Raw genomic sequence first — 26,803 nt, forward strand, 5'->3', positions numbered from 1 at the left:
TTGTATCCTCTTGATTAATTAACCACTTTGTCATTGTGAAAACGCCTGTTTTTGTCCCTGTTAGTTATTCTGACATGGAGTTTCTCTGACGTTTATGGAGCCACCCCAGAGTTATTTCGGCATGCTGTATCTTACTCATTCTTTTACTTTTAAGTTTGCATCTTTCTAGTTAAAGTGATTTTCTTGTAGACAAAGTATGAGTGGGTCTGGCCTTTTTATCCAGTCAGACCATTTGTGCCTGTTAATTGGGGTGTTGAGACCACTTCCATCTGACACAATTATTGGTGTAATTGGGTGGCTTATGGTCTGTGGTCTTTGCTGTCTGTCCCATCTTCTTTGTTTCCTTTTTCTTCTTTGTCTTCCTTCCTTTCAGTTCATTACATTTCTGTGGTTCGATTTTGTAACCTTTGTTGAGTTGTTGGCTATAACACCGTTATTTTAATGGGTGCTTTAAGGTTTATATTTATACTATACACCTTTAATTTATCATAGTTTTTCTTCAAGTGATCTATCATTTCACTAGACTACAAGAAGTTCACAGTTACTTCCAGTTCTCCCCTGGTGGTCTTTGCAGTGTTGTTGCATTTTACTTTTACAGTAGTATCAATCCCACAATACATTGTTACTTATAATTAAACACTCAGTTAACCTTTTAAAGGACTTACCTAATAAAAGAAAATACATAGTTCCTATTTAACTTTCATTCCTAGGTATAGATTAGGATATTTATCTAATCTCCTGTTCCTTTTACATGAAGGACTTTTCGTTGACTTTTCTTGTAATTAATGAAGAATCTTTCAGCTCTCATAGGTCTGAAGATGTCTGTATTTTGCCTTCCCTTTTGAAAGGATCTTTGCTGTTTTTTCCTCCTGTACTTTAAGTATGTTCCTCGCTTACATTATTTCCAAGAGAAATTCGAGGTCGTCTTCATCTTTTCCTCTGTATGCCACATATTTTGTGTTCTTCTTCTTCTCACTACTTTAAAATGTTCTCACTATCACCGGTCGTAGGTGATGTGCTTGATTCGTCTTGGCTGCGTTTCCCTCGTGTGTCTGTGCTTGGGGGTCATGCAACTTGTTGGATCTGTGTGTTTACGGTTTCCATCAACTTTGGGGAAATTTTGACTGTATGTCTTCAAATGTTCCCTTTGCTTCCCCCAGCCTCCCTTCAGGGATTCTCATTACCTGTATATTCCACAGCTTGACCTTGTCCCATAGCTCACTAATCCCCTTCCTTTTCCTTTAATTTTTTTTCTCTGCGTGTTTTATTTCTTACTGCTTCCACTGCTCTGTTTTCACATTCACTAATCCTTTTTTTGGCAGTGCTGTTATATTAACTCAGTGTAATTTCCATCTCTAGATGATGTGCTTTTTCTATAAAGTTCTGTTTGAGTTTCATTTTATATCTTCCCTATCTCTACTCATTTTTTTTTAACATAAAGAATATGATTTTAAGCTGTTTTAATGTTCTCTGCTCATTGTAACATCTGGTAGTTCTGGGCCCATTTCAGTTGATTATTTTCCTGATGGGTTGTACTTCCCTACATTTTCCCCCCAGTTTCTCGACCCTTTCTCCCCACCTATGTCTGGGTGCTCCTGCGCTGCTGCGTGGCTGGAAACTCTCAGGGCAGGGACTGTAGGGCTCACCCTGTTTATTTCCTGTCTCACGGGTTACTATTCTTCACAGCCAGATGATCAGTGTCTTGGAGACCCTTGCTGTGCATATGTTCTCTTGTGTTTTTTTCTGGGGTTCCAGGTAGGAGGGTAAGTGCAGTCTGTTCATCTTGACTGAAAGCAGAAGTCCTAGTACCTATGTTTTGACTCACTGTTAGAAAGCCTACAATCAAGGTTCTAGTAAAATTCACCAATATTTTTTTTATCGTGTTGAATTTTTTACATAAAGATCACTGATCCAATAGGAGTTAATTCTTTTGTTTTTATGAAGGTGTCATTGATATACAATCTTACGCTCAGCTTTCACATGAGCAACATTATGGTTACTACATGCCCCCTGTTATCAAGTCCCCACCACATACCCCATTGCAGTCACTTTCCATCAGCATAGCAAGATACTATAGCATCCCTACTTGTCTTCTTAGTGCTATACTTCCTTCCCCGTGCACCCCCTATAGTAGGTGTGTTAATCATAATGCCCCTTAATCCCCATTACCTCCCTTTCCACCTACCCTTCCTAGTCCCTTTCCCTTTGGTAACAGTTTATCCATTCTTCGGTTCTATGAGTCTGCTGCTTTTTTGTTCCTTCAATTTTTGCTTTGTTCTTTTTTTTTTATTTTGATATTGTTAATGTACAATTACTTGAACAACATTATGGTTGCTAGACACCCCTATTATCAAGTCCCCACCACATACCCCATTACAGTCACTGTCCATCAGCGTAGTAAGATGCTATAGAATCATTACTTGTATTCTCTGTATATACTGCCTTCCCTGTGACCCCCCAACACATTATGTGTGCTAATCGTAATGCCCCGTTTTCCCCTTATCCCTCCCTTCCCACCCATCCTCCCCAGTCCCTTTCCCTTTGGTAACTGTTAGTCCATTCTTGGGTTCTGTGAGTCTGCTGCTGTTTTGTTCCTTCAGTTTTTTCTTTGTTCTTATACTCCACAGATGAGTGAAATCATTTGATACTTGTCTTTCTCCGCCTGGCTTATTTCACTGAGCATAATACCCTCTAGTTCCATCCGTGTTGTTGCAAATGATAGGATTTGTTTTCTTCTTATAGTTGAATAATATTCCATTATGTATATATACCACATTTTCTTTGTCCATTCATCTACTGATGGACACTTAAGTTGCTTCCATTTCTTGGCTACTGTAAATACTGCTGCGATAAACATAGGGGTGCATATATCTTTTTGAATCTCTTATCTTGTTTTCTTAAGGTAAATTCCTAGGAGTGGAATTCTTGGGTCAAGTGGTATTTCTATTTTTAGTTTTTTGAGGAACCTCCGTACTGCTTTCCACAATGGTTGAACAGATTTACATTCCCACCAGCAGTGTAGGAGGGTTCCCCTTTCTCCACATCCTCACAGGATTTGTTGTTTATCTTTTGGATGTTGGCCATCCCAACTGGGGTGAAGTGATATCTCATTGTGGTTTTAATTTTCATTTCTCTGATGATTAGCAATGTGGAGCGTCTTTTCATGTGCTTGTTGGCCATCTGAATTTCTTCTTTAGAGAAGTTTCTGTACAGATCCTCTGCCCATATTTTAATCGGGTTATTTGCTTTTTGGTTGTGGATGCACATGAGCTCTTTATAATTTTGGATGTTAACCCCTTTTCGGGTATGTCATTTTTGAATATGTTCTTCCGTACTCTAGGATGCCTTTTTTTTTTCTTGATATCATTAATGTACAATTACTTGAACAACATTATGGTTACTAGACTCCCCCCATTATCAAGTCCCCTCCCCACATACCCCATTACAGTCACTGTCCATCAGCATGGTAAGATGCTATAGAATCATTACTTGTCTTCTCTGTGCTATACTGCCTTCCTGTGACCCCACCGCTACAATATGTGTGCTAATTGTAAAACCTCATTTTCCCCCTTATCCCTCCCTTCCCATCCACCCTCCCTAGTCCCTTTCCCCTTGGTAACTGTTAGTCCATTCTTGGGTTCTGTGAGTCTGCTGCTGTTTTGTTCCTTCAGTTTTTTCTTTGTTCTTATACTCCACAGATAAGTGAAATCATTTGATACTTGTCTTTCTCTGCCTGGCTTATTTCACTGAGCATAATACCCTCTAGCTCCATCCGTGTTGTTGCAAATGGTAGGATTTGTTTTCTTCTTATGGCTGAATAATATTCCATTATGTATATGTACCACATCTTCTTTATCCATTCATCTACTGATGGACACTTAGGTTGCTTCCATTTCTTGGCTATTGTAAGTAGTGCTGTGATAAACATAGGGGTACATATGTCTTTTACAAACTGGGCTGCTGCATCCTTAGGGTAAATTCCTAGGAGTGGAATTCCTGGTTCAAATGGTATTTCTATTTTGAGTTTTTTGAGAAACCTCCATAATGCTTTCCACAATGGTTGAACTAGTTTACATTCCCACCAGCAGTGTAGGAGGGTTCCCCTTTCTCCACAACCTCGCCAACATTTGTTGTTGTTTGTCTTTTGAATGTTGGCCATCCTAACTGGTGTGAGGTGATATCTCATTGTGGTTTTAATTTGCATTTCTCTGATGATTAGCGATGTGGAGCATCTTTTCATGTGCCTCTTGGCCATCTGAATTTCTTCTTTGGAGACATGTGTTTTCAACTCCTCTGCCCATTTTTTAATTGGTTCATTTGCTTTTTGTTTGTTGAAGTGCATGAGCTCTTTATATGATTTGGATATCAACCCCTTATCCGATATGTCATTTATGAATATATTCTCCCATACTGTGGGATGCCTTTTTGTTCTACTGATGGTGTCTTTTGCTGTACAGGAGCTTTTCAGTTTGGTATAGTCCCACTTGTTCATTTTTGCTCTTGTTTCCCTTGCCCGAGGAGATATGTTCATGAAAAAGTTACTCATGTTTATATTCCACTGAGTTTTGCCTATATTTTCTTCTAAGAGTTTTATGGTTTCACAACTTACATTCAGGTCTTTGATCCATTTTGAGTTGAATTTTGTGTGTGCAGTTAGACAGTAATCCACTTTCATTCTCTTATATGTAGCTTTCCAGTTTTGCCATCACTGTTTGTTGAAGAGGCTCTCATTTCCGCATTGTATGTCCATGGCTCCTTTATCATATATCAGTTGGCCATATATGCCTGGGTTTATATCTGGGCTCTTTATTCTGTTCCATTGATCTATGGGTCTGTTCTTGTGCCAGTACCAAATTGTCTTGATTACTGTGGCTTTGTAGTAGAGCTTGCAGTTGGGGAGCATAATGCTCCCTGCTTTATTCTTCCTTCTCAGTATTTCTTTGGCTGTTTGGGGTCTTTTGTGGTTCCATGTGAATTTTAGAACTATTTGTTCCAGTTTGTTGAAGAATGCTGTTGGTATTTTGATAGGGATTGCATTGAGTCTCTAGATTGCCTTAGGCAGGACGGCCATTTTGACAATATTAATTCTTCCTACCCAAGACCACGGGATGAATTTCAATTTTGTTGTGTGCTCTTCACTTTTTCTCATGAGTGTCTTGTCATTTTCAGGGTATAGGTCTTTCACTCCTTGGTTAAGTTTATTCCTATGTATTTTATTCTTTTTGATGGAATTGTGAGTGAAATTGTTTTCCTGATTTCTCTTTCTGCTATTTCATCATTAGCGTATAGGAATGCAACAGATTTCTGTGTATTAATTTTGTATCCTGTAACTTTGCTGAATTCAGATTTAGGTCTAGTAATATTGGAGTGGATTCTTCAGGGTTTTTTATGTACAGTATCATGTCTTCTGCAAACAGTGACAGTTTAACTTCTTCCTTACCAATCTGGATGCCTTTTATTTCTTTCTGTTGCCTGATTGCCGTGGCAAGGACCTCTAGAACTATGTTGAGTAAAAGTTGGAAGAGTGGGCATCCTTCTCTTGTTCCCAATCTTTCAGCTTCTCACTGTTCAGTATGATGCTGGCTGTGGGTTTGTCATATATGGCCTTTATTGTGTTGAGGTACTTGCCCTCTGTACCCATTTTGTTGAGTAGAGTTTATTCTTTATGGTGTAAGATATGAAGGCAGTTTTAGCCACATCCAAATGACCATCAGTCACTCTAACACCGTTTATTAAAAATCTGTTCCACTGATTATTATGGTTTTGTAATCATAATATAGTCTTACATCATAATATATCATGTTAACTCTAAAGGTCTGCTTCTAGACTTCGTACTTTATTCCCCTGAACCATGTCAATTCATGTGCCAATACCAAATGACTTTAATCACAGAGGCTGTTTTAAATTTGATAGTGTTAGGTCCCCTTCACAGCTTCTTTTTTTCGAAATTTTCCTAGTTCTTGATTTTTTTCTCCCTCACATAGACTTTAGTGCAACTTGTCTAGTTCCAGGAAAAAGCTTCTCAATATTTTTCTTGGGATCACATATGTATAAACTACTTTAGGGTAACTGACGTTTTTATATTACTAAGTGGGCCTATCCAAGAATGAGGAGCGTCACTCCGTTTGTTCACGTCTAGTTCTCTGTCTCTCAGTAGTGTATTAAAGTTTTTCTAGTATAGAGTTTGTATACTTCTGAAAAGTTTTACCTTTTCTGTTGATACTGTAAACTGTGTACACTTGTAAACTGTGTACACTTGAAGTACATCTTCCTTTTTATGTAATGAGGGTTGTTGCTTTGTGTGTGTGTTGATTTCATATCCTGTTAACCTAACAGACTTACTGAGTTCATTTCATCATTGATTATGAGTTTTGTAGGCAGAGTATATCATCTGTGAACAGAAATAGTTTTACTTCTTCTTTGATTATTATGCCTCTAATTGTTCTCTCTAATTGAAGGTAATGAGCATTTTACCTTGTTCCTGATCTTAGTGTGAATTTCTCTAGTGTTTCTCCATTAAGTAAAACCCTGACTTTAGACCTGAGAGGACCGAAGCATAAATATATGTATGTGTTCATGTGTCTGTGTAAACTGAAAAAGTAAATATGTTATATATATATATGTATGTGTGTGTGTGTGTGTGTGTGATTGAGATATATGCATATATGTGTCACATACGTGTGTGTACATCACACTATGCGTAATCAGGTATAAGTGTTTGTATATATACATGTATATATATTCATGTTACTTAAGTATCCATAAATTCCTGTTTTCTGACTTTTTTCCAATCAGGTGTGCATTTTGAATATTGTCAGAAGCTCTTTCAGCATCTTTGGAGGTATAAGATTTTTCTTCTTAGCTGTATTATAATCACACATTATGTTAATGGGTTATCAAGAAGTCTGTATTCTTGGAATAAGTCCCATTCCATTAGTATATAGTACCTGTTCAGCCTAGTGTTGAATTTTGTGTGCTAGTATTTCATTTTGAGCATTTGTGTTGATGCAAGGAATGTTGATATTTTATTTCTTTTATGAGTTGATTGGTCAGTCTTCTAAACCCTCCCACTGTTTGTCCTTTGGACTAACTTAACACAGAGGGCTGTCACTAGGTGATTTTAAAGGCTCGCCTCACTTGCCCTGATCACCTCGGCTGTCCTACTCAGGTTTCTCAGTCTGTCTGCTCTGCTGCTGTGACCTACATCATTGCCTGCAGCGGTGTGTGTAAGCCCTTCATAATAATGGGGTGATGGAATGTGAATACTGAGCGCTTCCCGTCTAAATAGGAGTTAAACGTTTGTGGTTCCCAGAACCGATGCTGGGCTTCTTGTTCGTGGAGTCAAAGAATAAACTTGGCAAACAGTCAAAGTAGGAGAGCAAGTGAGAGTCTCTTACTTAGAGATAAAGTAAGAGGAAAGATCTCCTAGCTTGCACCGGGAGGGGACAAGAGAGCCTGTAGTTGTGTGTTGTCTAGGGGCTTTATAGGCAGTTGAGGATTTTTGGAACTGTGATAAGGGGCTTAGGGGTGTAGGCTTGTTAACTGGTCCCTGAATATTTAAAATTAACACAAGAAATTTGCTGCTCTGATTTTTCTGAGATACTGGCATCTTGGTCTGGCCACATATCATACAAGACTGCCTGCCCAGCCCCCCCAAGGTGGGCTGAGCTATTGACTGTTTGCTAAAGAGTATGTTAAGAATCTACTTATCTTCCTGGGCATTAAAGTGCAATCTTATCTTTAAGGTGGAATCCTTCCTGCCTTTTACTATGTTGTTTATGGCTGGGCTTGCTTGCCATTTTTAATTGCCCAGATTGCGAATAACCTCATCAGATTTGAAGGAGGAAAAACAGCACAAAAGCGTGGGCCTTTTAGCATGTTAAAGTGAATCTTACACATGATTATAAATGATTAGCATAATAAAAAACCTGGGCTACTTTCCTTTATCTGGGGAATATTAACTGCTCTCACTGAAAAATGACTCTAGAGCTTAATGTTTAACACAGAGTTTTGGTAGGGGGTTTCCTTGCATGTTGTTACACTGCTCTGACTGTAATTACCCTGCCTTGCTTTTTCCGGAGGCCCTCACCCTACTCTGACTACACCCATGGTCCCTGTCTCAGAACTGCTCCTTAACAACAGCTTTGAAAGCCCTGTTTTTGCTGGTCTTTCAGTGAAGTTCCTGTATCCCCGTGTTCCTCTCTGTTGGATCTTGGGTCTCCGTGGATTATATCACTGAATGTTTTCAGGAAAGTCTTTTCTTCAGTGGTAACAAATTATCTTGCTTTCCTGAAAATACCTTTACAGTGTCCTTAGGCTTCCACGGTAATTTGGTGTGGGGTACAGTTCTAGGTTCCAGATCTTTCTCTTTCAAAAGTTGTGGCCATTTCTCCATTTCTTCTCTGATGAGGAGGGGAACATCACAAACTAGTGTGTTTTTTTTTTCCTTTTTAGGAATTTTTATTAATGTTTCAATTTTGAGTATTTTATCAGGAAATTTCTGCATCTCTGTTTGCCCCCCAATATTCTTGTTTGCAATTTCGATGGCCCGGTGACGTGAAGGCTCACGTGACTCCTAAGCTCAGGTATCATTCTGGTCTGCCTTGGACCATTTCCTGTTGTTCCTCTTCCTCATTCTCTCCCTGTGAAAATGTTGGGTGTGTTGATCTGGCTTTCACGTCTCACATTTTCTTTCGTCGTCGTAATTTCTATTTATCCAAGCAATTTCCTAAGTTACATATTCTTTGTCCATTTGGTACTCAAGCTTCTTAAGGATTTTTTTTTAATTCAACAATCCAGTCTTTAATTTCTACATGTTCTCTGGTTTCTGTTTCCTAGCCGAATGTCCTCCTTTTATAGAGCCAATATCCCTTCTCATTTATTAAAAATGTAAGTCAGTAGATATATGTAAGATGTTTCTTTCATGGATTTGATATTATCATTGCTGACTTGTTCACTTAGATGCTAATTTTATTTGTGCTGTTTTCCTCAACTGATAATTTTTTACTTTTTTAATTCCAATTTTTGTGAGAAAAATTGTTAGCTAATGTGAATATGCTAACCTCTCTCCTTTATGGAAGGGTGGTTGCAGAGCTCTAGAAGTGAATAGGGGGGATGTATATTTAAACAGCCATCACTTCACTTTTCTCTTCCAGTATTTTTATTGTAGTAAAATAAATCACAAAATTCACTGTTTTAACAACTTTGAAGTATACAGTTCAGTGGTATTAAGTACACTCATATTATTGTGCAGCCGTCATGTTCCATGTCCTGAACATGTCTCATCTTGCCAGATTGAAACTCTGTCTCTCCTAAATACTAACTCCCCATTTCCCACCCTCCCTGTCTAGCCCCTCACACCCACCATTCTACTTACTGTATAATTTTGATGACTGTAAGTACCTCATCTAAGTGGAATCATACAGTATTTGTCTTGTGACAGGCTCATTTCACTTGGCATAATGTCCTGAAGGTTCGTACATTTCGTAGCAGGTGTCAAAAATCTCCTTTGTATTTAAGACTGAGTGACGTTTCACTCATGTATATACCACACTTTGCTTATCTGTTCATCCCTAGATGGACACTTGGGTTACTTCTGTATGTTAGCTGTTACAAATAATGCTGCTATGAACATAGGTTAGGTGTATAAATGTCTTTTTAAAAACCTTGCTTTCCATTCTTTTGAGTATATATAACCAAAAGTGGAATTACTGGATTGTATGGTAATTTTATTTTTGATTCTTGGGAAAACAGCAATGTTATCATTGCTGACTTGTTCATTTAGATGCTCATTTTATTTGTGCTGTTTTCCTCAATTAACTGATAATTTTTCACTTTTTTAATTCCAATTTTTGTGAGAAAAATTGTTAGCTACTGTTAATATGCTCACCTCTCTCCTCTATGTTTTCTACATTGGCTGTGCATTTTACATTCATACCAACAGTGCCACATGGGTTCTAATTTCTCCAACACTTGTTTTTTTGTTTGTTTTATTTTTTAGTGGCCATCCTAATGGGTGGGATTTGGTAATTCATTGTGCTTTTGATTTGCATTTCCCTAATGTTAGTGATGTTGAACATCTTTTCACATGCATGTTGACCATATGTGTTCTTTGGAGTGTATTCAAGTCCTTTGCCCATTTTTGAGTCATATCTGGTTTTTTGTTGAGTTTTAGGATTTCTGTGTATATTCTGGATATTAATTTCTTATCAGAGATAAGATTTGCAAATAGTTTTCCCATTCTTTGGGCTGCCTTTTTCTTCTTGCTAATGCCCCTGATGCACAGGATTTGTAGGCACCACTCTTTTGAGCTGGCAGTGAGTTGGCAGATAAGTCACTCAGTTGCTTTACATAGAAAGTGGTTTCTAAAAGGTACCTTTAGGAAAAATATCCGTGTCCAACATGGATGAAGTAGAACGTATGTTGTGGTTTGTCTGACATTATCTTGGATAACCCCTATATTCCTGGCATCCCATCTGGTTTAGCATTTGTCCCATAAAGAAGTTTTCTGTTTGGACAATGAATATGCGGTCACCCTAATTACAGAAGTCTGAAGCATGCTGTACTCTGTGTGCCTAGGCAGAGAATTCTTATCAGATGAGACATTCATCTGGCTGCTCTGTGTGCTGAAAACAGAACCACTCAGCTGCTCAGGTTGTCCTGTGGTCAGTTTCTTTGTCAGCCAATCACTACTGTTCACAGGGACCCTCGGTCCTCTTGATGGGCCTGTAGACTTTCAAGGGGTCTGTTGGGGAGTCTGGGGTTCACTTTTGCTGTGGGCCAGCATCCGCCCCTGTGAAAAGCTTTGTTCTGCAGCTCTGACTGCTCATCTTCTATTCTACTCCATATGTCAAGAATTTCTTCAAATTACTGCTCTTGGTAACCTCTGTGTTCCAGTTCTCTATTTTTATATATTTTTGAATTGGTCTTTTTTTTTTAATTGGTCTTTTTTTGGTTTTTGTTTTGCTTTTGAGGCAGGGATGTTCACCTTATTATCGTGAATTAGAAACAACTCACTGTCAAAAAGCTGTCCTTAGAAAGTGCCTTGTCTCTGTCCTCTTCTTTCCTTCCAGGCTCTTCAGTGCTACAGCTGCCACCTCAGGTTTTGCCATCATCTTGATGTTTCCTTCTCCCTTGTCCAGTGGAATACAGGGTGGAATCTGCAAAGCCCAGTCTGGCAACATGAAATTAATTTGCTTCTCTTTTGTTAAGTCACTCTCTGCCTGTATACATCACTCATACCTTGGATGAATCCAAGCAACAGATATTTATTGCTGCAAGAACGAAGTCTTTGAGATAAGATATTTAGGATAAATTCTGAAGGAAGTAGAACCCTTGGTCATGCAGATAGATACCTGCAGGTAGCCAGCCAGGAGAGTAAAAATCACAGGGCAGAATTGCCTAGCTGGGGTGAGCACTCAAGCAGGGAGCCGGTAGGGACCAGGAACCGAGTCCTGGTGTGCACCCCAAGGAGGTGGGGAAGGAGGCCCAGCCAGCCAAGGCGACTCAACAAGAACAAGGAATGAAAAGCATATGTATACTCATGTGATATCTCCTTCAGCAGGCTGTCAGCTTCTGAGAGCAGGAATGCTGTTTACTTATATCCCCTGTAATTCACTTCAGTTGAAAAATGGAAACTCAGTTTTTTTGTTTTGTGGGATTTTGTTTGTTCAGATATATTAAAGAACCCAAAGGAAATCTGTTTCCAGTATGGTTTGTTTTCCCTCCACAATCTATAATGTAAAGTACAATGTTCATAGTTAACTATCTGTGGGCCTGGTGAATTCTCATCCCCATACGTCTCCTCCATGTCACCCATATCTGATCTGGTGCCACTGCAGGGGCCAGTGTCATTCAAGGATGTGGCCGTGGACTTCACCCAGGAGGAGTGGCAGCAGCTGGGGCCTGGTGAGAAGGCCACCTACAGGGACGTGATGCTGGAAAACTACAGCCTCCTTGTGTCTGTGGGTGAGGAGCGCTTGCTTTCTGAGCTGCTGCTGTGTGGGGGCTTCTAACTTAATGATTTTATTTTTGAGTCTGAAGAAATAAGAGATAAAATCACTTAATGCCTTTTGAGCACCCGGGAGAGTATTTGTATTTGTACTTCCCCATCGAAAGGTTCTCATTTTGATATGGTACAAAACTGGGCCCTTTGTTAAATAGCCTCTGGGGCAGCATCTTCTACCCTGAAGCCTCCCTGGTCCACATCCGTCTCCATTCCTTGTTCACAGGGTATGATAGCACCAAACCAAAAGTAATTCTCAAGTTGGAGCAGGGAGAGGAGCCATGGTTAGCAGAAGGTGAATTCCCATGTCAGAATCATCCAGGTAAGTTAGTAGAACATTCTGTTTTTAAAATTGACCCCCAAGACCTTTGGGAGTGACTGAAGGTATCTCTCAGCCTTACGTGCCAGAGATCACTCCTCCTAGGACCCAGATAGCACTTTTCCAGCATGTACACGCAGGCTCCTTTTTTAATTTTACCCTTGATTTGCATTTTGTAGGGCTTCTCCACGCTTACCAGGCCTGAGGCTCCCTTTGAGTGCTGTTCCCCTCAGTAACTTAGCTGCTTCCCTATCACAGAATTTAAAAAGTCTGGCAGAAAAATTAAATTGAAATGTCTATGCTTATTCTTTCTATCTTCCCTTTTCTTTCCTTCCTTGCTGTGGAATGCCCTGGCCAGTTTTCTGCTCCTGTTTCACTGCCCACTCAGCGCACTCAGGTCCTGTCCCTAAGCTTGTTGGGATGGTTACTGCCTCGCCATGGGGTGCCTTTGCACTTCATTTGGACTTGTTAATCACTCTTCCTAAATCTCTCCTGGCTTGATTTGGCAATGCACATGGGGCTGTACCTTCCTCTTTTCCCCAAGTGCTGGCTCATGTCTGCTGTCTGGCCATTCCTGTGTCCACAGTAGATGTTCAGAAGTGCCTCCTAGGATGTATTTACCACTTCTTTGGTTTCCTTTGTGTCCCTTAGAAAGGGTTCATGTATTTTCAACTATTAGGACTTTTTTGTTTGTATTTGTGGGGCTCATCCCCATTGATGTCTGATGCCTTTAACCTGTAGTCTAGCTGAGTGTTTTACCTGACAGGTGAGAGTGCCCATGAGACAATCCACTCCCTTCTTCCTCAGAATATCTAATGGTAAACTGTGAACTTCCCCAAATCACCAGTTCTCTGCACCTTCCTCACCCCTATCATTTATCACCTTGTACTAGTCCTCTGTTTCTGGTCTCTGCTTTTTGTCTTTTGTGAAGTGCTTAAAATTTTTCTGCATAGTCTTAGTTTCTTCTCATATCATGTAAACAATGCTTTCTAATACCTGGATTACACTGAATTCTATTTGGAAGTTGTAAAATTTGTTCATCTGAAACATCCATTTGATATAATGAGCCAGTAACTATTCTGTTTTTTCTTAAATAGAATTTAAAGTCTCCCCACTGGTCCCACAAATTTATGGTGCAGTGTTGCATGTAAAATTAATGTCTCCTGTTTCCCCAAACTCTTGTTAAATTCTACGTGGTGTAGATTTCTAGGTGTCTTCCATTCAAATTATCATCCCTTTCTTCTTGCTTAAAGTGTACATATTCCCTCCATCTCTTCCTTCCTCTCTTCCATCTTTCCTTCCTTAATTAAGTTACTTCATAAAAACACATAACATTTACCATTTTAACTGTTAAGTTACTCTTAAGTGGTGTTAACTATATTCACATTGTTTGCAACGGAAACTCTAAAACTTTATTCTTAAATTTGAGCTTAAAAACTCAACACCTGTTTGAGGATTCCATCATTACCCATTCACCACACCAGGCTTTGTCTTCTCTTAGTGTCCTTTCCACTTGGTGATCATGACAACAGACTTAAGATAGAATTATATATTCTGAAATAGGACATGTATTTGTTGCTTGAACTTCTTTCTCTACCTGAATTATAATCCTCCAAAAAGGAAGGATCTTTTTATTTGTTTTGATATGTAGCATAGAGAAGGCATTCACTAGATTTTTCATTGACTGAGGACCTGGGTAAATGAAAGTTCTTTATTGTTCATTGAAATACAATTTATTCTGAACTATAGATTCTGACAACATGGGTTCAGACAACCTGAAAGCACCCGCATTTGATCAGACTTTGAACTACTTTAATATCTAATCACAGGGAGATTCAAGGAAAATAGGAAATGTACCCGTATTTTCAACAATCATAGGTTTTAATTAGGGAGAACATGGCTGCATAAAGTAGTTTACAATTGAGCTTTCACATGAAATATTTATATTCAAATACACATTACTCAACTTTGTGTTAAAGCTATTTTAAAAATGAGAAGAATAGCTTCAAAAAGTGGATAAGAGATATGATAAATACTCTAAAGCTTCCCCTGAAATATAGGTAAGTTTTGAGTATAGCCAACACTGGAAGTGAAATTGTATAAACAGAAACCTGGACACAGAATTGTCACTGGGAATAAATGAGGCAAAGCTCAGTCTCCTAGCACAGAAGGTGTTTTTGAAAGATTAGTGCAATGCTCATTTGAATATAGACTGTGAACCCAGGTAATGAAAAATCTTCTTGGTGAATGATAACTTCTCCAATTTTTAAGTATCAGTATTTGGAGCTTTGGGGCTCAGGGATTTAGATTTCTGAGCATGGGACTGTCAGTATTTCCCTGAATGTGGATGAGAGCAGCTAACAATAGTTCAGAGAATCAAAAACTTTATAAGATACATAAAATAAAATCGTAGGGGCAGCATTAGACAACCTGGTGTTTAAGGGTTTAAACTAAATAAAACCTGGGAGTATGAGAACTCTTGTACATATTCCAAATTAAGTCACAGTGTTATGTCACGGACATGACTAGTTTTAGGTATTTAGAACTTTAGGAAGCCAGCAAATTGAAAGAAAATTAATAGCTTAACTTAAGCATTTGTTTTGTGTCATATACTGTTCTAAGCAGTTTCCATGCACTAACTAAAGTATGTGAAAGTGTTAGAATTGAGGTTGGTTCATTTCAGCACTCTTAGCCACTGTGCTCTGTGGTGCAACAGTAGTTCAGTTAGTGTCAAATAAGATCATTGAAGCCCTTCAGAGAGTTGATCATGTTGGAAGAATCTCTTGTCATCTAGCCTATCTTAGGTTTCTTTTGGACATCTATGTACCTGGAACTCCTTCTATGTGAAGTTGAATAAGGGGTTGGGAGTTGGAGCCCTGTATTGGAACTCTCTCTAAACATGAGGAAATGGGAGCTTTCAGAATGCATATTTGGATTTAGGTGCAGAACAGAAAAATAAGGATTTTGCACATGTCTAGGCTAGTCAGGATTTACTGTGGTATTCCTGGCATGCAGTGATATTGTCAGTTTAATATAGATTATTCTGTTTCTACCAAACATAATCCATACTTGAATATCATCCAGTAATTTTTCCTGTTCTCCCTGTCTGAGCTGAGTGTGCTCTGAGTCTCCCTGGATCTGGTGCACTCTTTCAGTGATTTTGCCCTCTGATCATTTCTTCAGTTTATTTCACCTTTTATACCAAAGTTTTGAACATGTTTGTAAATAAACCAATTCAATGTGAATTTATGCTCCCTTTTTCCACTAGTGCTGAGTCCTATCCCACCCTCATCCCTTCCCCATGCCTCTCCCACCCCACCCCTGTGTCTTTCTGTCCTATATGAAAAATCAAAGGGAAAAGAGGACTATACACTTATAATTATTTTTATTTGTGGAGATTGGACCTAAAGCCACAATAGGGCCTTGAATACGAGTTCCATTCTATATCTGGTGTGTTCATATTCACAAGATTTGTTTAATTTATTCCTTTTTAGAAGTCTGGAAAGTTAATGACCTGATAGAGGGAATCCAAGAAAATGAAGATGAACATTCAAGGGAAGTTCTTTATATCAACAGTAGAACCCTGATTGGAGAGAGAGAGAATACATTTGATAAAGCTTCTATGGAACCAAACCTTGCTCTTTCAAGGATAAAATCTCATAATTGTGTCTCATGTGGAAAGAATTTAGAATCTACTTCAGAATTAATTATTAGTGATGGAAGCTATGCAAGAAAGAAACCTAATGAATGTGCTGAATGTGGGAGAACATACTTTGGAAAGAAATCCTATGGATTTAATCAAGGTGGAGAAGGCTATTCTCAAAATGAAGAAAGTCTTCTTCAGAAAATTAATATTTTGGAGAAACCCTTTGAATATAATGAATGCATTGAAGCCTTGGACAATGAAGCTGTTTTCGTTACTCATAAGAGAGCTTACATGGGGGGAAAGCCCTATGAGTGGAATGAGTCTGGGTCAGACTTCATCCAGATGTCAAATTTTAATGTATACCAGAGGTCACAGGTAGAATTGAAGCCCTTTGAATGTAGAGAATGTGGGAAATCCTTCTGCAAGAAGTCAAAATTCATTATACATCAGAGGGCTCACACAGGAGAGAAACCTTACGAATGTAATGTATGTGGGAAATCCTTCAGCCAAAAGGGAACCCTGACTGTACATCGGAGATCACACTTAGAGGAGAAACCCTATAAATGTAACGAGTGTGGGAAAACCTTCTGTCAGAAGTTACATCTTACTCAACATCTGAGAACTCATTCAGGAGAGAAACCCTATGAATGTAATGAGTGTGGGAAAACCTTCTGCCAAAAGACCCATCTCACCCTACACCAGAGAAATCATTCGGGAGAAAGGCCCTATCCCTGTAATGAATGTGGGAAATCCTTCTCCCGAAAGTCAGCTCTCAGTGACCATCAGAGAACACACACGGGAGAGAAACTTTATAAATGTAATGAATGTGGGAAATCTTACTACCGAAAATCTACCCTCATTACGCATCAGAGAACACACACAGGAGAGAAACCCTATCAATGTAGTGAATGTGGAAAATTCTTTTCTCGGGTATCATACCTCACTATACATTATAGAAGCCACTTAGAAGAGAAACCCTATGAATGTAGTGAATGTGGCAAAACCTTCAATTTAAATTCAGCCTTCATTAGACATCGGAAGGTACACACAGATGAGAAACCCCATGAGTGCAGTGAATGTGGAAAGTTCTCTCAGTTCTCATATCTCACTGACCATCCTACAACTCCTTTAGGGGAGAAACCCTACAAATGTAGTGAATGTGGGAAAAGTTTCCTTGAAACTTCAGTCTTCAGTGGACACCAGTCACTTCCAAAAGGGGAAAAATCCTATGAGTGTAATATATGTGGGAAATTGTTCTCTGAGTTATCCTACTACACTATACATTATAGAAGCCATTCAGAGGAAAAACCGTATGGATGTAATGAATGTGGGAAAACCTTCTCCCATAATTCATCCCTCTTTAGACATCAAAGAGTACACACAGGAGAGAAACCCTATGAGTGTTATGAATGCGGAAAGTTCTTCTCTCAGAAGTCTTATCTAACTATACACCATCGAATCCATTCAGGAGAGAAGCCCTATAAATGTAGTAAATGTGGAAAAGTCTTCTCTCGGATGTCAAATCTCACTGTACATTATAGAAGCCATTCAGGAGAGAAGCCCTATGAATGTAATGAATGTGGAAAAGTCTTTTCTCAGAAGTCATACCTCACTGTACACTATAGAACTCATTCAGGAGAGAAGCCCTATGAATGTAAGGAATGTGGTAAAAAATTCCACCACAGATCAGCCTTCAATAGCCATCAGAGAATTCATAGGAGAGGGAATATGAATGTACTTGATGTGGAAAATCTCCTGTGAAATGAAGCCTCATTTTAGAAAGTCCTCTGAATATAGTGAGTATGGAAGTCCAATAGGGAATCAAATACCATTGTTTGAGAATTTATGTTTTTGAATGGGAAAAACATTAAGGCATTAGATTGATTTTAACCTGAGTTTTCACTAGAAGAATCCCTAAGAATGCAACTAGAAGCAAAGCCTTCATCAAAACCCTACAACTCCTTGGATACTAGATAATTTATACAGGAATGAAACTTTATAAATATTTAATATTTATTTTGGATTCAAATTGTATTTGCTTATCAGGGAACCATACCAAGGTGAAATCTGTAAAAGTGATGAATGTGGAAAAATATATTGTCTTGCAAATTGTTAAACTAAAAGCCATATTTCTGAAGCAAACTCAAATGTTTATAGGAAAGATACCAGAAACTATTGAGCCCCGAATAAGCTTTCGTTGTATAAAATGAAGTTTTCAAATCATCAGGAGTTGATAATGAGGACAGTAGCATTAAATATGTATGTATATGGCAGTGTCTATCATGTTTTTAAAATGCAATCTAATTCTATGCAACTCTATGCAAGTTTGGATTTGAATGATTTGTGAAAAGGCAGTGTTATGTGAGTATTAAGATGGGAAGATTTACTAGCAGGATGTATTGTTGGTGAGATGTTTGATAGGTTCAAAATAGTTAAATGCATAATTTTCTATTTAGAGTCATTTACAAATGGGTTCTTATTGAATATCTCATCAACAGAGGAGCCAGCAATTTTTGTAGCTTTAAATTACATTTGAGCAAAAAAAATTTTTTTAACATGCTATTTTCGTAAACCATGCATAATTTAGAGTTAAGTTTGTTTCAGTGAAAGAGGACAACTGTACTGTTCGTACTCTATAAACTTTGCCCAGCTCACATACCATGCTGGTTTTTTGATACATAAGTTTGAGAGTGCAGTGTGCCAATATGTACTTCAGAAATTTTACCTGTACGTTTGTTTGATATGAATACAGTGCTGTTATTTTGTGCACTGCCCCTTATTCCTGGTATTTTGGAGCAAATAGAAGTTTTTAGCAGACATTTTTGGTTAACTCAATGTCCTTTCTCCCTTATTCCTTCCTGGAAGAGTTTGTGTATCTACCATTTCTTCACATTACACAGAGAATAAATCCTGATTTTGCCAATCATGATAATTCCATTCTAATTGCCCATAACTCATTTGTAGTGGTCACATGACCCAGTCCTGGGCAAACAGAAGGGATGCATTCTGGAAAAGTGATAAAGCAGTGATGAAATGGGTCTTAGTACAAGGAATGTGAGTGTTTTAAAAAGCCATGTAATACATCACATGAAGAAAAGAAATCTAGTATGCAAGAAATTAATGTAAAATATGCACCCACTTACATTTTTCACAATGGATCAAAAGGAACTTATTTAGTGGGATAAAGAGTATCTTAAACTACAACCCACAGCATACCTAATGGTGAAATATTGCAAGTTTTCCCCCAAGATAAAAGAAATAGACAAGGATATCTACTACCAATAATTTTATTCAGTATTGTGTAGGACTTCGCCAGAAAAGGGAAGAGAAAGAATCAAAAGTCATAAAGTTTAAAGAGAATTAAAACTTTCATTTGTAGATGACATGATTTTCTACATAGAAAATTCTGAGGAATGTACAGATTAGAATCAATGAGTAAGTTTAGCAAGGTCTCTGAAACCATTATTATGCAAAAATTTTTTTAAATATATACCAGCAATGAACAAACGTAGAAAATGAACAATTTTAAATAACACAATAGCATCCAAAAATCCTCAGGTACCTAGGGGTAAAATTATCTAACAATGTTTTCAAGAACTGTTTCCAGAAGAAAAATAATTACCAAGTTGAGAGGGACATATCTAGTTCATGGATTCCAGGACAATCGTAAAAAGATAACCCATTTCTCCCAAATTTATTCATGTATTCAATTTAATCTTAAAAGTTGTTAGTTGAAAGTTAATTAAGTTATTTAATTGAAATTGAGCTAATTTGAAAATTCATAAGACCAATAATAGTCACAGCTATCTTCTAGAATAGACAGAATGAGAGAATTTACATTGCCAGATACCCAGCCCTGTTACAAAGCTGTATTATTATAGTGTGGTGTTGGCACAGAAATAAATTGACCAGTGGAACAAAGATTCCAGAAATGCCCAAACATGATACAGTCACCTTATTTTCTATGAAGATGGTAATGCAGTGTAATTGGAGAAAGGTTGTTCCTTCTAATAAATGCTTTGTCAACTAAATTTAAAAATTTAATAGAAAATAAAAAAATCAATTGAGATAGATTGCAGATCTAAATACAAAGTGTAAAATAATAAAGTTTTAAGAAGAGATCTTTGGAGATTGTAACAGAGTAAATTTTCTTTAGACACAAAAGCACTAAACCATAAAGTAGAATGTGTTAATTTGGGTATATTATGTTTTAAAACTTCTGTTTATCAAAAAGACACAAGAAGCAAATAGGCAAACCACAGAGGGGAAAATATACTTGCAGTTCACACATATGACAGCAGACTTGAGTTGAAGAGGGGTTGGTAACATTTTTGTTCAGGAGCCAGGTAGTATTTTGGGCTTTGTAGCTAGATATTCTCTGTCACTGCGATTCAGCTTTTGCTCTTGTAGTGTGAAAGCCATATACAGTATAGAAACAAATGAACATGGCTATGTACCAGTAAGACTTTATTCAGAAACACAAATGGCAGTCTCTATTTGGCCTGCAAGGCTGTAGTTGCCGACCCCAGATCTAAAATATAAAAGAAACACCTACAAATCAAGAAAAAAATTGAAAATGGGCAAAAGACCTAGACATCAACTTCACCAAAAAAGAATATCCAGATGGCCAATAACCATGGGAAAAGGTATGTTAATTTACTAGTAGTAAGGAAGATGCAAATTTAAAATACCATGTGGTATTACTGCCCACCCACTGATATGGTTAAAATGAAAAGCAGCAAAAAAATCAAGTTTTGGCAAGGATGATAAGCAACAGAAAGTCTCCTGCCCGACTGGTGGTACTGCCAATTAATAGACATTTTAGAAAGCTGGGGGTTCAAGTTGAACATGTGTTTATCCTTTTAACCCAGACTTAGCACAAATGCACATTTCCACCATGCGTGTGTATGTCTACCAAAGGACATGTACTAGAATGTTGGTGGCATGAAATGACAAACAATTATCCGAAGGCATATATGCAGCAGAATGAGCCTAAGGAGTATGTTTTCATTACAGAATACTGCAATGAGAATGAACTCTAAGTACATTCAGTGACAGCTCAACTTCACAAACTGCTGAGTGAGGAAGTCCAGTCACCAATGTATGATTCCATCTATATAAAGTACAAAAACGGCCAAAACTTGTCTATGCAGTCAGAAATCAGGATAGCTACAGCTGAAAAGGGGTATTTTATCTGGTGCTGGTAATATTATTTCTAAATCTGGGTGCTGAATAGCTTGAATGTTCTGAAAAACTTAATGATAATGTGTGTTTTTCTGCATGTATATTATTTTTAAAATCCTGCGTGATTTTGTGCAGGAAATTCTCCTTAGAGCAGTTTTAATGGCAACTACTAAGATTTCCTACACTGTGAAATGACCTTAAAGCTTACATAATGTATATTTTAAGTAAGATATTTGAAAATGTGGCAGGGCCATTACATATTTTGCCAGCCTACCCTTTTGCAAATATAAACGGGTCTGAACTGCCTCTTCAATAAAGAACTAACATGTAAATATTTCATATTTTCTCAGACATTGTTTTTCACATTTCTGAATTCAGGATGCATCTTCGCCATTACCCTGTCACAGAAGTGACCTTTCTTTGAGATAATGAAATACAACGGTGAGTTTGGTTTGATGGAAAATGATATTTTAAAAGTTTTCAGTTAGTCCTTTCAGCAAATTTAAGATGCCCAGCTGTTAATAGTCCAGATGTGAGTAAAGGAAACAGTTAACTAAGACTTTGTACCATAAAAATTAAAAGCACTGTGTGGCCTGGGGAGCGGGGAGGGCTGGCTGAGCTTGTGGCACAGCAAAGACAAATTGGGACCTTGATAGAGCAAACTATGTACTAGGTTTCATTTCACCTTTCTCATGCTAGATTGAGCTTGAAGTGTAAACAGATTAACAATGCCTTGCTTGCTGAGGGAGAAATAACCAAGGAGTTGGGTGGGGCTTGCGAGGTGTGATTCCTCAACCACATTGGCTGCCTGTTTGTTCTCAGTCCACTGGGTTTAACCTACTAGGCCTGTGGCCAAGGAAGGCCACAGCTACTCCTCCCACACTGTCAAGGCCTGCTCCTTTCGGAAGTTGCCCCTCCAGCCCCGAATTTACTACTGCTCAATTCAGGGTCAGTTAACTTTTCAGATTTTTTCTCTACAGTCTCTTGATGTGTCAGAGGACATTAATACAAGACCACTTATCTCTGAGGGCAGAAATTTACCCACTGTTCCTTATTCCTTTCCAAATTATGCCCAGATATGTTGTCCAGGCAACTAAGAAAGGGGAAATGTATGACACAATATCAGACAGTATTACAGTTTTCCCCAAGTTAAATTCTATCAAGGCCACAAAGAAATGCAACAAAAATGTAATCCCCCCTAATTTCCACAGTGGTAATCATGACAAACATTGCCTTTTACATTAAAGAAATCAAACTCCTGTAGTTCCTGTGTAGTTGGTGGTGAACTGTCTTGAATTACTGACTTGTGAACAAAGCATATGGAGTGAAAATAATGCCACAAATCCTCCTGGGGAAGATAAGACAGTTGCAGTCTCCCAGTGAAGGAAGATGCAGCATCTGGGGATCTGAGATGAGAACCGGGTGCAAATAAATGGCATCTGCTGAGCAAAATTTTGAAAACGTGTTCTTCACATTAGACGAGTCAAATCATTGCCTGACTGACCTGATGGTTCTGTGGGCGGGAGCACAGGCGCTGAGCTCAGCACTACCAAAGAAACCGGGCGTGCCTGACTGGAGTGAGGGTCTTCAGCTTGGAGTACTTCCTCCGTGTCACCCGAAGGTAAGCTTTCGTGACAACAGAAGAAATTCAACATGTTTTCGTGATGATTGCTAGGGAAAGGGAGTCGTGTTGCAACAGTAAGGATTGTCTGGGAGCGGCGGACAGACGGTGGTAAGGGAGCCCAGGTTTGCTGTGATGGGTTTTGGGGCATGCGTCCAACGTAAACCCACACAGAGAAGCAGAAATGTGATTGCCTTCTCCTCCAGCCCAGATTGCAGCTCAGGCGAGAGTTCTGGCAAAAAGACATCTGAGGACTTAAGCCATTTTTTTAAAAGAATGAACTGAGCCACCTATGCAATAACATTCTCAAGCAAACGAGTGTATTGGTGACGTGAAGTACAAATAACCAGTTAAAAAGAAGTGGAATATTTAGCATAAACAATAAATATGCAATAGATGAGGTGAGCCAGGGTGGTTACTAGCTGGGAGACCCTGTGTGGCAGAGCTTTTGCAAAAGCTTCCAGAGAGAACAAATAACGTGGGGAAAGGGCAGGAGAGATTTCAACACCAGAAGTCTCCAAAGTGGGGGAAATGCCTGAATGAAGGGGACCAGCGGAGTGTGGGGAAATTGACTTAATTTCATATACTGGATAAAGTCAGACTCTCAAAAGAACACCCGGTGCTCCAAACAGGAAAGATTTGGGAAATTACAGTAAAATTTAAGAATATTAAAGGTGAAATTACGGAAGTTTCTATAAGGACGCAATCATTCAGAACATGATTTCTCATCGTACATTTTTAGCCATTATGGAGTAACAGGAACCAGATTTACCCTCCTAGTGTTTACGCTAAACAACTAAAAAATTGGACAAAATGGGTGTAATCATGGCTTCGGAACACTGGACGTCTGGCACAGAGTCGCGATCCCTGAGGGAAGGAACACAAAGCGACGCGGTGATTGCCGCAGACACTCTGGAGAGGCTTTCCAGAGCAGGGACCGGAGGGGCGCCCCAGCGAAGCCGGGGGTCCCCCTGAGTTACGAATTCGGGAAGGCGGGCTACTGGGAAGCCCTGGGCGGGGCGCCGACGGGGAGGGCGCGCAGAGCTGCGAGTTCGGGACTCGCGGACGCGCTGGGGCTGCGCTCCTGGGCGGGTCTCCAGGGCCTTGCTACTCTGGGGCGTGGCTCCGGTCCTGGGGGCGTGATCAGTGGGCGGGGACATCACCCAGAAGGCAGTAGAACAATGTTTGGGGCGTGGTTATGCCAAGGGGGCGTGTCCGTTAAAGGATGGGTGGACGGGGCGGTACTAGGGCGTGGCCCGGGCTCGCGCTGCCTCCTTACCTGCAGGGCCCTCTGGTCAAGAGCTGTGGGCACCTAACCACCTCTGGGGAGTCGGAGCCCGAAGCAGGCTGTGCGCGACAGAGGGGCGGGTGAAGAGCGAGAGCTGGGCATGAGGTAGGGCCTTGGGGCGGTGGGCCTGGCTCCCGGAGCGGGGCGCGGACAGAAAGGGCATGCTGGGAGCCGGGGCCGCTGCCCCTCGCCGCTCTCCCCTCCAGCCTCCCTGAGCGCCCGGCCATGTTGCCGCTGGTCCTCGTGCTGCTGCTGTTCTCTGTCGCCCCCGTCCCCACCGCCACTGCCGCTCCCGTAGCGGATGCCAGCAACAGGGACAGCCTACGGAACCTGCTCCAAGGTCGCAGCCGCCTACTGTGGGGTTAGGGAGGGAAGGAGGACGGGAAAGGGGGGCGGGAGGAAGTCAGAGGGACACAGGGAGGGGCCTAGAGAACGGACGGAGGTACAGCTCGACAGAGGAGGGGCAGAAACAGGGAGGAATGGGAACAGAATAGGGACAGAAGGACAGGGACCCAGATAAGAACAGAGAATAAAATGCGGGGTGGACTGGACAGAGGCGGAGAGGGAAGGGGTGGGTCATGGGGCCCGGCCTGGAGCGGCATCCAGCACTCACGGACCCCTTCCTGCGAGCCCCCGAGGACTGGCTGGGGGACAGGCAGAGCGTCCTCGCTGCCTCCCCAGGAACTGCCACCGCACAGACGACCAGGGACCCTGGCTGGGGAGCAGCACCCTTTCCAGCGAGCACCGGGAAGGACCTCCTGGAGCCAGCTTGTCTCTTCACCAGGTCCCCCAGCTTGAATAGACAGAAGGCTGTGGGTGGCCCCCAATCTGGGCCCTCACTTTGGCCGTCCTCCTGGGCCATGAGGCGGCTGTCCGAGCCCGCAGCTCGGAAGCCTGGGAAGTGGAAGAGGAGCATCCGCGACTACAGGCCACAGGTTCCTGAAGGGGTCCGAGCACTGGCAGGGGACAGAAATGTACCCTCCCCCGGCCCCATCCCCAGCTCCATTTAGAAGTAAAGTTCTTTCTTAAAGCCAGGTGTGCTGTTGCCTTTCGGGCCAGTTCCCAACACTTATTCTGCTAAGAACAATTTGTTTACTTTTGCCTGATCCCTTTTACAAGCTCCTGAGTCAAGAACCTGGTACCTGATGGTCACCTCTAGAGAGCATGGCTCACATTTGGTCCTCAAAAATGTTGTAGAGAACAGATGTGTACATAATTGAGTTCACTGTGTGTGTCTGGTGAGTGGAGGGGGCCCTTCCTGATGCCCCAGCCCCAGGCTTCCATGTGGATGTTGCCTAAAGTGGTGGTCACATAGGACTGTTAAACATGCTAGAGGCCTGTTGTATTGATCCTGAGAATTGAAAACAGCACTCACATAGATGGGTCAGTGAGAATAAACGAGTTATTCACAAAAGAAGACACTGGCCCCTATTCAGAGGTAAAGGAGTACTGTTTATTAAAATTAAGTTTTGAGGTTAAAGTGATGATGTATTCATCTTTGGCTCTATTCTGCGTTCTGGGGTCCAGTGTTGACAGCACGGGCATGCCCGGTTATTCTTCAGCCTTTGAGAGTCCTGGCCACTGTCTGGATAGGTCCCTGCTTGACCCAAGCCAGAGGAGCTGGCCTACAGTGACCTCTGTCTTGAGCTGGCTAGGTGGTGAAGCAAGATGGACATAGGGGCATCAAGAAAAAGAGTAGGGGGCTGAGCCAGAAGCCAGAAAGGGCAGGACTATGCAGCAGAGCAGGGCTGGCATAAGGCAAAATGTGTGGGGTGCCTGATGAGAAATTGATCTCAGCATGGGCAAGAGTGGTGGCTGGAAGAGGAACAGGGGCACCAGGGGCCTGGAGCATGCATGCCTAATAGAGATCTCAGGCAGCAAGATGTGGAGGCCAAAGATGTACAGGGAGAGCCTGCAGGTAGTGTTGTCTCTGGGACCCCTGGTTGTTGAAACAATCCAATGAAATGGCAGATACTTCTCCCAGCAGAATGCATACCCAGTAACAGCAGGAGCTGGCATCAGAGCCCTCTATATCCTTGGCTCATGTGTCCCAAACTTCCAAACAGATAGGTGGAGGTCCAGTGTCTGTGCCAGGACTTTGCTCATGCTGTCCCACTGCCTGCGGAGCTGTTTCTGCCCTCACCTTGTTAGCATTGGAAAGAAGTGAGGCATCATTACAGAGCCTATAAAAAGATTGTATGAACATTCTGTGCCAGCATATTTGAACATCTGACTAAAACAGACTTTCTAGAAAATACAAGTTAATGAAACTGAGACAAAAAATTGAATCTACAGTTAGAAATCTTCCCACCAAGAAATCTACAGGTTCAAATGACCTCATTAGTAAATCCTCCTAAACATTTCAGGAAAATATTAATGGCAATCTCACATATATTCCTCCAGAGAATAGAAAATGTGTTAGTAAACTAGAATAGTGTTGTTGCAAAACCTGGAGAGTAAATTTTGAGAAAGGAAAGATATCAATCCAATATCTTTCATAAACACAGATGCAAAGATCTTAAATAAGGTGTTAGTAAAATGCATAACCATCGTAAGGCAGATAATTGTGGGAATGGTGACTTGATTAGGTAGAAAATCTCAGCCATAAGGAACTGTCCAACACTTGTCTCCCCATGTGCCTCATGTTTCCAGAAAGGGATTTTCACACTTTCCAAGAATTAGAGAATGTTCAAGCCCTCAGCCCTTTGCTCACCTGGACACACCATGTGGTGAGTTTTGAG

General features: G+C 40.4%; 1 protein-coding gene across 5 annotated transcripts in view; it reads left to right on the plus strand.

Moving 5' to 3' along the window:
• The window catches only part of RBAK (RB associated KRAB zinc finger), a 39,853-nt gene extending 18,363 nt beyond the window's left edge, over positions 1–21,490 (plus strand). For 4 of the 5 annotated variants that reach the window (XM_057487395.1, XM_057487391.1, XM_057487393.1 and 1 more), the window contains exons 3-5: positions 11,841–11,967; positions 12,231–12,326; positions 15,818–21,490. In XM_057487395.1, coding sequence (XP_057343378.1) covers positions 11,841–11,967; positions 12,231–12,326; positions 15,818–17,730 — 2,136 coding nt within the window. In that variant the 3' untranslated portion in view covers positions 17,731–21,490. Of the gene's footprint in view, positions 1–6,795; positions 6,842–11,840; positions 11,968–12,230; positions 12,327–15,817 lie in introns of all 5 variants that reach the window. The other variant, XM_057487396.1, reaches the window with a different exon arrangement.
• Positions 21,491–26,803: the final 5,313 nt, after the last annotated feature.

The sequence above is a fragment of the Manis pentadactyla genome, chromosome 10, assembly GCF_030020395.1.
Source record: "Manis pentadactyla isolate mManPen7 chromosome 10, mManPen7.hap1, whole genome shotgun sequence".
Taxonomy (NCBI): domain Eukaryota; kingdom Metazoa; phylum Chordata; class Mammalia; order Pholidota; family Manidae; genus Manis; species Manis pentadactyla.